Source organism: Oryctolagus cuniculus, chromosome 1 (assembly GCF_051225735.1).
Source record: "Oryctolagus cuniculus isolate XC-2025 breed Fujian yellow rabbit chromosome 1, ASM5122573v1, whole genome shotgun sequence".
Classification (NCBI taxonomy): domain Eukaryota; kingdom Metazoa; phylum Chordata; class Mammalia; order Lagomorpha; family Leporidae; genus Oryctolagus; species Oryctolagus cuniculus.
Genome location: NC_142867.1, coordinates 200,577,712 through 200,591,672, shown reverse-complemented (window position 1 = coordinate 200,591,672; position 13,961 = coordinate 200,577,712). Strand labels below are relative to the sequence as shown.

Here is a 13,961-nt window from a genome sequence, read left to right as displayed (position 1 = left end):
CCATGCAGGCCAATCAGACACACCCTTCATCACCAAATAAGTCCCTGGCCCACCAAAATTTCATCAATATGCAAGAGATCCGACCCAAACGAAGGTTCCGTGGTTAACAGAATAAATGCCTCTCTACCGGGATAAAGAGGTCCCGAGGTTTTCTGAATACAACAGCAGGTTTCTTCTCCTTCCTTCCCCCCTTCCCTTATCCAACAGTCTCTCCTGTCATTTCACTTGCAAAGTCTTTTTGCAGATTCTGTCCTGCTGCAAATGTATTCTTGCTCCAGAAAGTTCATCCATGGGACTGAACGTTACACATACCTATCTCCTGAATTCAGTTAGTGTGCAGAGAACTGAATATTTAAAATTTCACCCAGAGTGGCAATAGGAGGTAGGACTAGTCTTGTTTGCCCCTACAAACCAAGACAAAGTCTAAGGCAATTTCCAAAGCCCCATCAGATAGGCAGCCTTTCTCACTAATATCAGGGGACTCTTCTCGGGCACAGAGTATGCCTGATCTGACTCTGCATTTACAGGGCCAGGTATAGGTCTTTGCACGTGCTGTGCAGTAACCAGGCTACTTCCTCACCTCCCTCAGCTCTGAAATCCTGCGTGTCCATGGTTTTCCTTCTCCTTTCACTGCAGTCAGGGAGGAATCCATCCATGATGTCCCCGATCAATAGCTGGACTGGGCTTCTGCCGCCCACCCTTGGGAACTGGTTAGCACTCTGCTTCTCCTGAGCACTGTGCTGAGACAAGCAAAGCCTCCCACTGACCCTAGTAATAGGTTAAGGACACAATCTGCTGGGTTCAGTTCAGGAGCACCCAACAATGCCTGTTGCCTTCCCACCCCAGGCTGGGGCTGGAGCCACAGTAGGGTAGTAGACAATCTTGACAGGTCATCTACGCACCAAGGCATGGCGATTAATAGCAACTACTCTTGCTGAATGGCCTCTGTTTGTGTCCCTGCTCCCTGGGTGAATATTTAACTTCTCTATAATTGAGTTTTCCATTTATAAATGGAGATAATAGAACTGCCTCACAGGGTTGATGTGCGAATTACACTCAGTGATGTGGAACCACACTTGGTACAGAGTGAACGCAGTACTGTTCATTGGTACTGTTTCTGTGTCAGCTCCTCTTCCCGGGGAGCCTCCCACTGGACCACTACCTTTCGTTCTTCCTGGTTCAGGCTGGTTCTCCCTCGTCAAGGAGGGTCTTTCCTTGGCTTCTCACCTCCTTGGTTCTGGCTCTCTAAGATGACATTCTCTGCACTGACATTTTGCTGGTGTCTTTGTCCACTAAGACTCAAATCTAAAACCTTGAAGAGGTTAAGCAATTATCCACCTTCCCTAAACCCAAGTGAATCATTACATAACTATTTTTCTTGGTCAACACAGAAGAAGGACCAGATGTGAAAGGAGTGTCTCGGAGCCCAGCATCCCTGTTCCCGAGCGCATCTGGCACCTACACATGTCCAGTTCTTTCAGTGTTGTGTGACTCTGGGGAACAATGGTGGCAGCTTCCACACACTTCTCAGAAAGCTCAATACTAGTGAACAGCAAACCAAAAAATCTATATATCGTTCCAAGATCTTTAACAATTATAATCCTATTTTCTACTTTATTCACCCTAAATTCCCCCCCACATAGAATTTATTTATTCAGTTAAGTAAACAAATATTTTGTGTTTCCCAAGGAAATTGTCAAAGCCATTACCATTCAGTTAAAACAGGGGAACTTCAAAATAAAGTTTTTTTTTTCACTTAGGCTAAGCCAATTTTGAATTTCTAAATTGGATAGCTCATAGCTTCAAACTCCAAATAACCTTAACCCACACACTCATCAACTCCATTCAAAAGTACTGCACTGCCTTTCTTTATCTTCCGGTAATTCACCAACATGATGTACACAAGGGGAAAGAGGTGAGGCACCGGCACACGCTCTCCAGGCCCTCTAGAGAACACGGAGTTGTTCCTCTGGCCACATACATGTGAGTCTACAAGAAAGGTGATACTGTACACATCAAGGGAGTGGTTCGATTCAGAAAGGAATGCCCCCTAAATGTTACCGCAGCAAAGCTGGAGGAGTCTGCAGTGCTACCCAGCACGCTCTTGGCATTGCTGTAAACAAACAAGTTAAGAGCAAGCTTCTTGCAAAGAGAATTAATGTGCATATTGAGCATATTGGGCGCTCTGAGAGTTGAGATAGCTTCCTGAAACGTGTGAAGGAACATGATCAGAAAAAGAAGGAAGCCAAGAAAAAAGGTACCGGGGTTCAAGTAAAGCGCCAGCCTGCTCCACCCAGAGAAGTCCTCTTTGTCAGAACCATGGAAAGGAGCCCGAGCTGCAGGAGCCCATTCCCCAGGAACTCATGGCATAATAAGTTTTTAAAAAAAAAAAAAAAGGAGGAGGAGAAGAAAAGACCTCTGGATTGTAAAAATAATCCTTACTTGAGCAGAAGTGTGATGTCCTATCCCGCAAAGAGACATGTAAAGCAAATTTAAAAACAAAAACACTGCATTGCTCTGTTGCCTGCCCCAGCCAAGTGCCAGAGAGTACTCTTTGCATTACCACCAACACTTACATTCTTGATAATTTTAGTGCAAACACATAAAACTATCAGCCAATAAACATAACTGTCCCTAAATGTAGTCACTTAATTTATCATTGTTCTGCCACCCCTACCTCCCACACTCCAATCCTTGGAAATTCTTCTTCCAACAGATTCACATTAGATCCTTAAGGCCCAATACTGAGCCATTGTGCCCAAGATGTCTACTTCCAGGATGACTTAAACAAATCCCTGTCACAGCTTGGTTTCTTCTTGCTGAAAACTTTGCTGACCATGATGGAAGCAAGGGATTAGTTACCACCTGCTCCAAATGCACACTTACCTGCTTCCTTCTCCTGGTGCCCACGCTCTTCACACTCATCACAGAATCCCACAGCATCAATCCTGGAATGGACTTCACAGCCCAGATGATCCAAGCTCTCACTTTACAAACATGGACTCTGGAATCTACAAAGAAGTAGACACTTGGCCAAGGTCACACAGCTCGTTAATGCAAGAGCTGGAACTAGAATTGCCAAGCCGGAGGTTCATCTTCCTGTGATGTCATTCGTCCTCCAACCGGTTCTTTTGCTCTCTGCCCCAGCTGGCTTTCATGAACTGGACACACTGGCGTCCACACCCTCCTGCAAGTGCCAGCAGCCTTCGAAGCTCACCTGGTGTGAACCAGCCCAGCTCAGCTGGCCTGGGGCTCTTTACCTGCAAAGGAACAAGTGTCATGTGACTCTCTCGGAAACACAAACAGCGTGTAGGGGTTTACACAATGTTCAAGTCTAGCTGTCACGGCAGGACGGCCAAGTCTGTCATGCTGAGAAGCGAGCAGAGCCTACAAGTCACTGACAACATCTGTGAGTTTTCAGTTCTTGCTTTCCTGTAATTTCAGCTTTGGGATTGCCCCCCAAAATCAACTTGCTTAACAACAAACATTCCCATTTGCTAGGCACTGTGCTAGTGTCAGGGTTACAAAAATGAAAAGATACATTCCTGTCCTGTTTGTGGAAAAGGAGACAGACACAGAGATGATGGCAAGATACTATGCCAGCTTCCTTGACACTTGGAAATGAATAGATATAGGTCTTCTAGACATGCACAAACAGTAGATAAGCTAGCATACAAGGAATTGTGGAGACTGTGTAAACATAATCTTTTTATTTAGAATAGTTTAAGATTTGCAGTACAGTTTCAAGAGTAGTACAGATAGTCCCATATACCATCCCCCAGTGATGGAATTAAGTAACTATAAAAATATGCAGAATTTTTATATGAATTTCTTTTGGGGACACTTTCATTTCAGCTTAAGAAATAAAGCAAGAGATTTTTAAATTCTAAGCACTAGCAGATAGGAAATCCATTTGTTCATTCGCTCAAGGAGCACTTGATGAGTTTTGACCATGTATAAGTTAAATACCTGTCCTCAGTTGCCTGAGGGATTAAAGAATGAGCAATGACAGGCTCCTTCTACTTGAGATGTTTACAGTCTACTTGGAAAGTGATCAAATACACGTGGATCACCCTGACAACAAAGTCCTAAAAATTAGACCAGAAAACAGCAAAGACAAATGCTGGGGAAGTTAAGGCTATCAAAATTCTACTCCTCCATACAGATTCAAAACACCCTGCTCCCTGCAGAGGTCTAGCTGCGCAGTGATTTCTGGGAGTAAGTTATCCTGTCTGCTAGGTGAGCACCCTTACTGAGAGGCCCAGTGTCCTTTCTTCCCCTGATTTTTGCTTCATGCAGCTTGAGTTCTGAGTGGATTTCACAGTCAAGTTTACTTTGGGAATACCAGGCCGTGATCCTCCCATGAAAGAATGAGGAAGGAGAGGTATGGAGCTGGATAATAACACAATCCAGATTAACTACTGGTGATGGGTGTGGAAACGTAGAAAGAAGGGCTTCCCTCAGCTGTTGATGAGTGCAGCCACCCTTTGTCCTGTCCCTCCCAAACAGGGGTTGAACAACACCCCATTCTTCCCATTCTTCCCTCTGAGCGGAGGACTGTCCATGAGACTATTCATGGGTAATGTATCACTTTGGTTTGGATATCACTTTGGGTGTTAAATGTCCCCAAGACCCTTATGTTACACGCTTAGTCCCCAGCGTGGTGCTAGTGGGAGGTGGTGGAACTTCAAGGAGGTGAAGCCACTGGGAGCTCCTTAGGTCACTGGGTGCCCTTGGAAGGTAATTCCCACTAGAGAAGGCTGTTATGAAAGCCTAAGTTGGTTCCAACTTCTCTCTCTGCTTCCCAACTCGCCATGTGATCTTTCCTCTATCTGGGCTCCCCCATTGCCATCCATTGCCTTCTCAGAGCCCAAACCTATGGGGTCATTTGTCTTTTATTTATTTATTTATTTTTTTGACAAGTAGAGTTATAGACAGTGAGAGAAAGACAGAAAGGTCTTCCTTCCATTGGTTCACTCCCCAAATGGCCACCACAGCTGGCGCTGCGCCGATCCAAAGCCAAGAGCTTCCTCCTGGTCTCCCATGCGGGTGCAGGGCCCAAGCACATCCTCCACTGCCTTCCCGGGCCACAGCAGAGAGCTGGCCTGGAAGAGGAGCAGCCGAGACTAGAACGGCGCCCTTATGGGATGCCGGCACCGCAGGCGGAGGATTAACCAAGTGAGGCACCGCGCCGACCTGGGGTCATCTGATCTTTGAGTTGGACCTCCGAAACTGCAACTCAACAAACTTTTTCTCTTTATAAAGTTAGCTGCCTCAGGTATTTCTTTGTATTAACGAAAATTTGACTAATGCATGCATCAAAAGCGGGGGTGGGGGGGCGGGACTTGGCCAGTTGAGATGCCCATATCCCAAATCAGAGAGCCTGTATTCCATGCCTTCCTCCAGTTCCTGATTCGAGTTTCCTGCTAACACAGATCTTGGGAGGCACAGGAGATGGCTCAGGTATTTGGGTTCCTGCCTGGATTGAGTTCCTGGCTCCAGCCCCTCCCACTGCTGCAGTTGTGGGCGTTTAGGAAGTGAACCAGCAGGTGGACGTGTGTTTCTCTCCCCTCTCCCCCATCAAATAAATAAGCAATTTTTTAAATTGGAAGGTATGATAGGTAACGATATTAAACCCAAAGAACCACCCTGGTCCAACCTAGTTCTGCTTCTAAGCAGCTTCCCACGGGCCTCACTTTCCTCGTCCATCAGAAGTGTACAAACTGCTCAGTACCCAGTCTACAGCTCCCCAGAAAAGAGAAAACATGAGGTTTCTGTGATTTTATGTTGGATTTATTCTCCACTCATGAGTCATCAGTCAATTTCTCACTTTGCAAACACAAATTCCTCCCCAGTGATGGAAATTAAAGCACTTAATATCTTATTGGTGGATTGTACACTCTGAATGCTTGTATGCAGGGCTGTCTGGGAAGTTGAGGCAAAGGAAATGGCTCCTAAGTCCCTCCTGGGATCTAAATGGAAAACAAGACAGGCTATGACATCAGCTGCTATTTCCTCTGTGAGGAGACTAAATAATATAAATATCAATATTAAATTATGTCTGCACACTTTTTATTACAGCAAATCCTTTGCTCTTAGCCTTTTAGGTTAGGTAGGAAGAACACAAAAGATGAACACAGAATTAGAGCATTTTAAAGTTTCTTTAAAGCATTAAAAGTGTCTTTAAATATTAGAACCAACCCCTTTCATCATTCCAAGGAGGAAAAAAATGAGTGAAATAAAATGAAAAAAAAAAAAAAAAGAGGTGAAATAGCTTGATCCAATGCTGCCTTCCTGTGGTGTGTTCTGTCAATCTGTCTCATTTAAACTCACTGGACTTGGACAAGACCACCACCTACACGACAATAACAAATAAACAAATAGGCACTTTTTTAACAGCCAAAGAAAGGAACCTGACCTCTTTCATTTAGTTTTTCCATCGCAACTAGAGAAGCCAGGCCAGGGGAAGATAGAATTCACTAGGATGACCGGAATAGCCCCTTCTCCTAGACTACATCCAGAACAAATTCCTCACCCGAGACAGAGCTGCCCCCAGTCTGTCCATCACCTGCCCGTCTCTACGTGTGGGCAAGAACTAGATGCTTTAAAGGGCTTGGTGCTACAATAACATTCCGTTAACAGGCCAGCCCGTTACTACCATGCCACCTATCTGTTAAACACGTGCTGCTGGAAGTGATCACTGGAAGAATAAAATTCAAATACCAACAACCTGTTCTTTTCACCAAAAACCATCTTTGGAGCTAATGTTTCCCCTCTTCATTCTCTATGCATCTAGGCAAGTGACTCAAAACATCTCAGTAAACAAACCTGGCACTTCTACATGTGAACTGTGTATCTAAATTCAGCCAGTATTAGGAGTGCCACTGGAATCACATAGCAAGAGCTCATTCCTTCCCTGTTTGGTTTGCTTCACAATTCAGAGACGAGACGTTTTATTGTTACAGTCCTTCTCCCGTGATAAACACGTATACTGACTCCTGATTTCTGACTACAGTTAATGATATCTTACTATCCCAAAATTCCAGACCAGCAAGTCCTAGATGACACAATTAGGATTCAAAACGCATGGACTGCTGGAACCGCAAAGGACTTTGGAGAGCAGGCACTCACATGCCCTCCCTGTACACAAGGCAATGGGGTTGCGGGGAAACAGACACTTGCTCCCCATCACAGAGCACAGAGCTAGTCAGGTCGGAGGCTTTCTGAACCCTCAGGACAGCCTGGCTAGAGGCCGCCCCTTCGCAGTCAGCCCCTCCCGTCCCAGAGCCACCTCTGCCGTTTCACCACATAAATTATAGATGCGAGAGGTTACTGAAGTTTGAATAAGCGGATGAGTTCCCTTTCTTGCCTCAGTGTCTTCCATTCTGTGAATTAAGAAGCTGGGCGTCCATGTTTACAGTTATCCATTGCCCCCATAGTAAACTGCTGTTCTAATCGATGCAAAACCCAGCGTTGCTGCAAATGTGCAGTCAAGAAGGAACACTCTGGTTTTGAACTCTGTGAGCAATTCAGGCGTCTGGTTCACGTCTAAGAATTCTGTACGGTCGGTTGGCACGCATAGCTTGGGGCAGTGGGAAATCTGGCAGCCTGGAACTCCTGTTCCGACGCCAGCGATGTCCATCCGCGCCAGCACTGAGCGCTGCAGACGAACAGGAGAGCAGTAGGGCCTAGGGGGGAAAAGGATTCAACCTGACCGCGTAGTTACCGGCATTAGAACCCCGTTCCTTCACATCTCTCGGAAGAGGTTAGGCGGGGCACCTGATTGCTGGCCTCCCCACCTGGAACGTGTTGCTGAGCCTGGAACTTGCTTTATCCACGCGATGTTACTAAACCAATACAACAATGTGTAAGGACCAATGACCTCTAGAAATGAGCAATAAATCTGGCCCCGGGGTCCCACAGGCCCAACAAAGTATGAAATCCTGTTCTACCGTCCGCTAGTCGTGTCATGTTCGGCAAGTTTCGCCATCTTCGTCTGTTTGAATTTGTCGTGGAAAATTTCAGACTCAAGATAGAAAACTGTAATAATGACCTAAAGCTATGTACTGATCACCGGCTTGTATACTTTTCAGTATTTTGCTAATATCCTTTCATTTTTCTTTTTCCCTTTTAAGTATTTGAAAACACATTGGGCAAGTTATTTTAAATTATCTCCATGCGTCAATTTTCTAATCTAGGAAATGAAGGCCATAATAAGCGACTCACGTAGTCAACAAATATTAGCTGTTATTAGCTAGGGCGCTAGCACTTCGCAGACGTCCGCATCGCGCTCCTGGTTTGAGAGAATCCGTGCCTGCGACGCTAAGATTGCGGTCGCCCCCTTCAGGCCGTCCTGTTCCAGAGCCGGCTCGGGCCGCACGAAACTTGTCCCTCGCGAGCTCCCGTCGCTGCGCGCGGAAACGAAGGGGCGGAGACCGGAAGTAGGCTTGAGCCAAATTCCGGGTGCGAGGCGGCCACTGAGGAGGGGAGAGCGCACCGCTGCCAGCGGCTGGAAGCCGGTGAGGCCGAAGATGTTCCGAATCGAGGGCCTCGCGCCGAAGCTGGACCCGGAGGAGATGAAGCGGAAGATGCGCGAGGATGTGATATCCTCCATACGGAACTTCCTCATCTACGTGGCCCTGCTGCGAGTCAGTGAGTGTCCTCCCGGGCTGTGACAGTGAGCCGAGCGGGGAGCTCGCAGACAGCGCCCACTTAACTCTAGCCTTCCTGGAGCTCTTGGAAGCCCTTCAGGGAGCTGAGCTGAAGCGAGCGATCGCAGGGAGCAAGGGGCGTGCGCGTCGAGATCGGCGGGCGTCTGCGCCATGGAGGGTCCCGGAATTAGGGACCGGGTCCCCAGGTGCACGTGGCGGCCCGGAGGCGCGAGGTTATTCTTGCCGGCTCACCGCGCCTTGAGAACACCGAATGGCTTCCCAAATTGTCCCCTGGAGCAGGTTGAGGTATCATAGACCCAGATTAGGAAAATAGCTCATCCAAGGTCATTCAACGGTTCAGTTGATGAACTTGACCTAAAATTCAGAGCTGCCGCTCCTTCCTTCGGTACTGACTTTAGAAATCCGAAAAGTTTGCTTCCGTCTTATTTATACAGAGGATGACGTAAATAATTGCTATTTTTTAAAGGAATGCAAGATAAAGGATATGAGTATATAGAATTAGTGAAAATATCTGAGGTTTTATTTGATCTTAGAGTTGGCAAGAAGTTATTTCCCTTCCTTGACAATGGGCGGCAGGGTCTCAGACTTTTTTAAATTTCTTTTGCAATTGAGAACTCGATTTCTCGAGGGGACTAGCAGAATTACAGGCACGCTGAATTATTCTAAGAGCCGAAAGCAGCCTTATGGACCAGTTCCTAATATGATCACCATCTCCCCGTCCCCGGCTCAGTATCCATACCTTTTCCTTGGTCAGTGCTGTGTGCTGTTGACTGATGTGGATGGGCAGGCAGGGGAAGAATGGAGGCCGGGCCAAGGTCATCCTGTAGAAGACTTCGTGAAGCTCAGGTCTCCTTTTCACCTTCTATGATGTTACTCAGCTTCCCCAGGAGAGGGAGCCTTGGGGAGTGGGAACGGAACACCCGAACCATCTGGCTCTTTGAACAACTTCCTGTTCCCAAATGTACATGTCTCCCCCTCTCAACCTTTTTCTCTCCACCTACCTCCCGGTGCAATATTTGCTTCGCCTCAATGATTTTTTTTTTTTTTAAGATTTATTTCATTTATTTGAAAGAGAGTTACAGAGAGAGAGAAAGGTCTTTCATCCACTGGTTCACTCCCCAAATGGCTACAATGACCAGAGCTGAGCCCATGCAAAGCCAGGAGCCGGGAGCCTCCTCCAGGTCTCCCACGTGGGTGCAGGGGCCCAAGGATTTGGGCCACCTTCTGCTTTCCTAGGTGCCTTGGCAGGGAGCTGGATTGGAAATGGAGCAGATGAGACTCGAACCAGGACCCATATGGGATGCCAGCTCTGCAGGCTGGGGCTTCAACCTGCTGCGCCACAGCCCTGGCCCCACACCTCAGTGATTTTTATGTTAGATGTGAATTGGTTTATTATTACTTAAGTGGAAATATAATTTGTATATTATATGATACACTCATTTAAAATATATACAGTTCTGTGGATTTTTGGCATAAAGTTGTGCAGCCATACCAAAATTTAGGAATATTTTCTTTCCCCCTAAGTGAACACCCTATCTGTTGGCTATCACCCCAGTTGGAGGTCAATATTTTTTATTTAACGTTAACAATATTCTGTAAGTGTTGAGAAATTCTGGCTGTATTTTTGGTGATAGCACTTCTGTTCAGGACAATATCACTTTTTTTTTAAAGATTTATTTATTTATTTGAAAGGAAGAGTTACAGAGAGGGAGATCTCCCACCTACTGGCCCACTCCCAAAATGGCAGCAACGGCCAGAGCTGGACTGATCCGAAGCCAGGAGCTTCCTCCTGATCTCCCGTGTGGGTGCAGGGGACCAAGCACTTGGGCCATCTTGTGCTGCTTCTTCCAGGCTGTAGCAGGGAGCTGGATGGGAAATGGAGCAGCCTGGAATTGCAGGCTGTGGCTTTACCTGCTATGCCACAGTGCCAGCCCTGACAGTATCACTTCTTTGAATCCATATAATACCACTTAGCTTTCTAGACATTTCTATTTATATTTTCCTATTGAACTCTCATAATAACTGAAGTAAGACTTTATCAGATGTGGTTTGAGTATATACATTATAAGTAGCTAATCACAGGACCCAAAGAGGTGTCTAGTTTTGTTTTTTTTTTTTAAATAAGCTTGTCTGGTTTTTTTGTTTTTTTTTGTTTGTTTGTTTGTTTTTTAGATTTATTTGTTTACTTGAAAGTCAGAGTTACACAGAGAGAGAGAGGTCTTCCATCCGCTGGTTCACTCCCCAGCTGGCTGCAATGGCTGGAGCTGCACCGATCCAAAGCCAGGAGCTTCTTCCAGGTCCCCCATGTGGGTGCAGGGGCCTAAGGACTTGGGCCATTTTCCACTGCTTTCCCAGACCATAGCAGAGAGCTGTATCGGAAAAGGAGCAGCCAGGACTAGAACTGGTGCCCATATGGGATGCTGACACTTCAGGCCAGGGCGTTAACCTGCTGCGCCACAGCACCAGCCCCGTGGTGTCTAGTTCTTTATAGTTCTTTAGTTCAGTGTTGATTTCCTCTTCCCACTGCCTTCTTTCAAATGAATTTTTAAAGGTGAAAAATGCCAATTTGTTTCCCATAGAGTTTTATTCCTTTTATAGTCAAAATAAATCACTAAAGCAAAGGGTTGCCATTTGTAAGGGGATTGGACTTAATTGTGGCCCTAAGGCAGTGTTGGGGGGTACCTGGAGAAAAAATTTTGGAAACTGTGAGAATGAACTTGATAATCACAGCCAGTGAAACTGGAGTGGGCAGCTGTGGAAGGCAGTGAGTCCCTTTTACTGGGCTGACAGAGGCTTAGCCATCATTTGGAGGTGCTTTCAGAGTATGTTGTGATAAACAAGGACATAAGCCTCAGCCATTTTTGCTTTCTTGTTACCTCTGCCGCCTTTCATGGGATCAGTTCCATCTCACACCCGCATTGTTCCCCACCCCCAGCATTCTTCCCCAGGTTTGGAAGCGGGTGGGCCACATCTGAAGAACCAGTATGGAGAAGCTCATTTCCACCTACTGTCCCCCAACCCCCACCACTAGCCCACCTAAGGTATAAAAGGGCCCAGCCTGCTGGGGTCAGGGCCCCTGCCATGTGTCTGTGAGCATGATGGCAGTTGGTCAACCTCCGGATTTATTTTCCTCTGAGTAAGTTCAGTCTGACTGTAGGTTCTTATACTGTCCCTCCTATTCTGCACCTCTTTTCCTAATATGTTGAACCTATAAAATTTTTTTACCCAATCTTATAATTCTGTGTTGTGGCCTGGGGACTTAGAGATTTGAAAACTGATTTGGGGTTTGTCTGTTTTTCTTTCAGCTCCTTTTATCTTAAAGAAGTTGGACAGCATATGAAGATTGGGCATCACGCTTGGATGCATGAGATGAGCCTGGTTACGGTTTCTACTCCTTTCTGCAAATGAATAGGCCCAGAAAGGTGTATGAGACTCTGATTGAATGGACATAAAAATTCTACTTGTTAAGAACAAGTTTGGCTCTGGTAACAGACCTTCATAGCTCAAATCTCAATCTACTTAGGAAGTATGAGAGACGTGCAGTCCTAGTGTCCCTTCTGCCGTGACAGACCGTCCCCATGAATGTCGACGTCAGCGTAAAGAATGTCCAGCCCCATTCTCTAGCACGTATGAGTTATAAGGGAATCATGTCTGAAACAGCCCTGTCTTGTCAGTTGTTGCTGCCTACCTGTTTTATTTCTGTCTCAGCGGTATTTGTGCAGAGTCCCTTACAGTTAGTTATATTGTATGAAAGTCACACAGCCACATTGACATTTAAGCACAGGACCAGCAGTCTATATTTTTAATAAATGTATCAATTTTAAGCAATTGAGTTTTTATTTTTCTTATCCTATGATTTGCTGCAAGCCAGTAGCCATTGGTGAAACTCTTTTTGTAATTATTACCAAACTGCCTTAAGTTGAGTTAGTTGCTCTTGTTTTGGACTTGAGAATTTGCTCTTCTAGATAACGTGGCATTATATTTTATTGCCCAGCAGTCTTGGTGAAAGGTGGTATCATTGCTTGATGCCAAGAATATGTAATTCCACCAAAGTTAAAGATGCTAAGATGCTTTTTTTTTAGAAAAGTTTTATTTATTTGAAAGAGTTACAGAGAAGGAGAGGCAGAGAGAGGGAGAGACATCTTCCATCTGCTGGTTTATTCCCCAAATGGCTGCAATGGCTGGGGCTGGGGCTGGGGCTAGGCCAGGCTGAAGACAGGAACCAGGTCTCCCATGTGGGTGCGGGGGCCTAGGCACTTAGGCCATCTTCCACTGCTTTCCTAGGCACATTAGCAGAGAGCTGGATCAGAAGCGGAGCAATTGGGAATCAAACCGGTTCCACATGGGATGCTGGCACCATAGGCAGTGGCTTTACCTGCTATGCCAGAGCGCTGACCCCAAAATACTATATTTTAACTCATATAGGTCTTCAAGTTTGTTGGGGGCAGAAGGTAGTCCTTAACCTTCTTCCCAGAAGAAAGAATATTCACTTTTGCTAATTACACTGGTATTTACTTCTGTGTTTCTGGATAGTATAATAGTATTGCTTCGAGATTTTTCTGTTTTAGAGATGGCCTTCTGACTCTTCAGTGTGTATCAGGACTTGGATTTCTCTTTTCTCCTCTTACCCTCATCACTCACACAGTTCTTGTCATTTCCCTTCCTTCCAATATACAATGCAGTGTGGTTTTGATTGGATTGATAGTATTAGGACGCTAGGTGCTTTGTGGTTTTCTTTTTGTTATTCCTGAACTTCTCTGTGAACTTTACACTACATCTACTAAATGTTCTGCCATTTATTTAACTTGCTCACAGTGTTCACTTTCACTGCAGACTGTTGGCTTTCCCGAGTTAAGTCTTTTCCTAGAGCCTTCTGACCTGTCCCTGTCTGGACTGACAGCCTGCTATGCCTATGTCTTTATGTGTGCCAGTAATCTGGTGGGGACTTCCTTCACCATCTTCTTGGGAGTTCCTTTTCCTTTCTTCTCTTCCATGTTGGAGTTAGCTTATCCGTTTTTGTTTTGTTTTGTTTTGTTTTTTAAGATTTATTTTATTTATTTGAAAGATAGAGCTATAGAGAGAGGTAGAGACAGAGAAATTGAGGTCTTCCATCCACTAGTTCACTCCCCAGATGGCCGCAATGGCCGGAGCTGCGCCAATCCAAAGCCAGGAGCTAGGAGCTTCTTCAGGTCTCCCACATGGGTGCTGAGACCCAAGGACTTGTGCCACCTTCTGCTGCTTTTCCAGGCCATAGCAGAGAGCTGGATCAAAAGAGGAGCAGCCGAGACT

At 45.8% G+C, this 13,961-nt stretch overlaps 2 protein-coding genes across 2 annotated transcripts in view; one reads left to right on the top strand and one right to left on the bottom strand.

The window, feature by feature from the left end:
• FRMPD1 (FERM and PDZ domain containing 1) overlaps positions 1-3,382 on the bottom strand; it is a 184,000-nt gene extending 180,618 nt beyond the window's left edge. Inside the window, exon 1 of the mRNA XM_017350594.4 lies at positions 2,887-3,382. The gene's annotated coding sequence lies outside the window, so the exon portion shown is untranslated. The remainder of the gene's footprint in view (positions 1-2,886) is intronic.
• Positions 3,383-8,461: 5,079 nt separating this feature from the next.
• On the top strand, positions 8,462-12,496 carry TOMM5 (translocase of outer mitochondrial membrane 5). The gene is made up of 2 exons (XM_002707971.6): positions 8,462-8,652; positions 11,978-12,496. Exons 1-2 carry the CDS (start codon positions 8,532-8,534, stop codon positions 12,010-12,012), a joined length of 156 nt encoding a protein of 51 aa, XP_002708017.1. The 5' UTR covers positions 8,462-8,531; the 3' UTR covers positions 12,013-12,496.
• The last annotated feature ends 1,465 nt before the right edge of the window (positions 12,497-13,961 follow it).

Coding starts and splice junctions, on each gene's coding strand:
- TOMM5 (XM_002707971.6), top strand. CDS start 8,532: ATGTTCCGAATCGAGGGCCTCGCGCCGAAGCTGGACCCGGAGGAGATG. Junction 8,653..11,977: donor CGTGGCCCTGCTGCGAGTCA/GTGAGTGTCCTC, acceptor TTTTTCTTTCAG/CTCCTTTTATCTTAAAGAAG.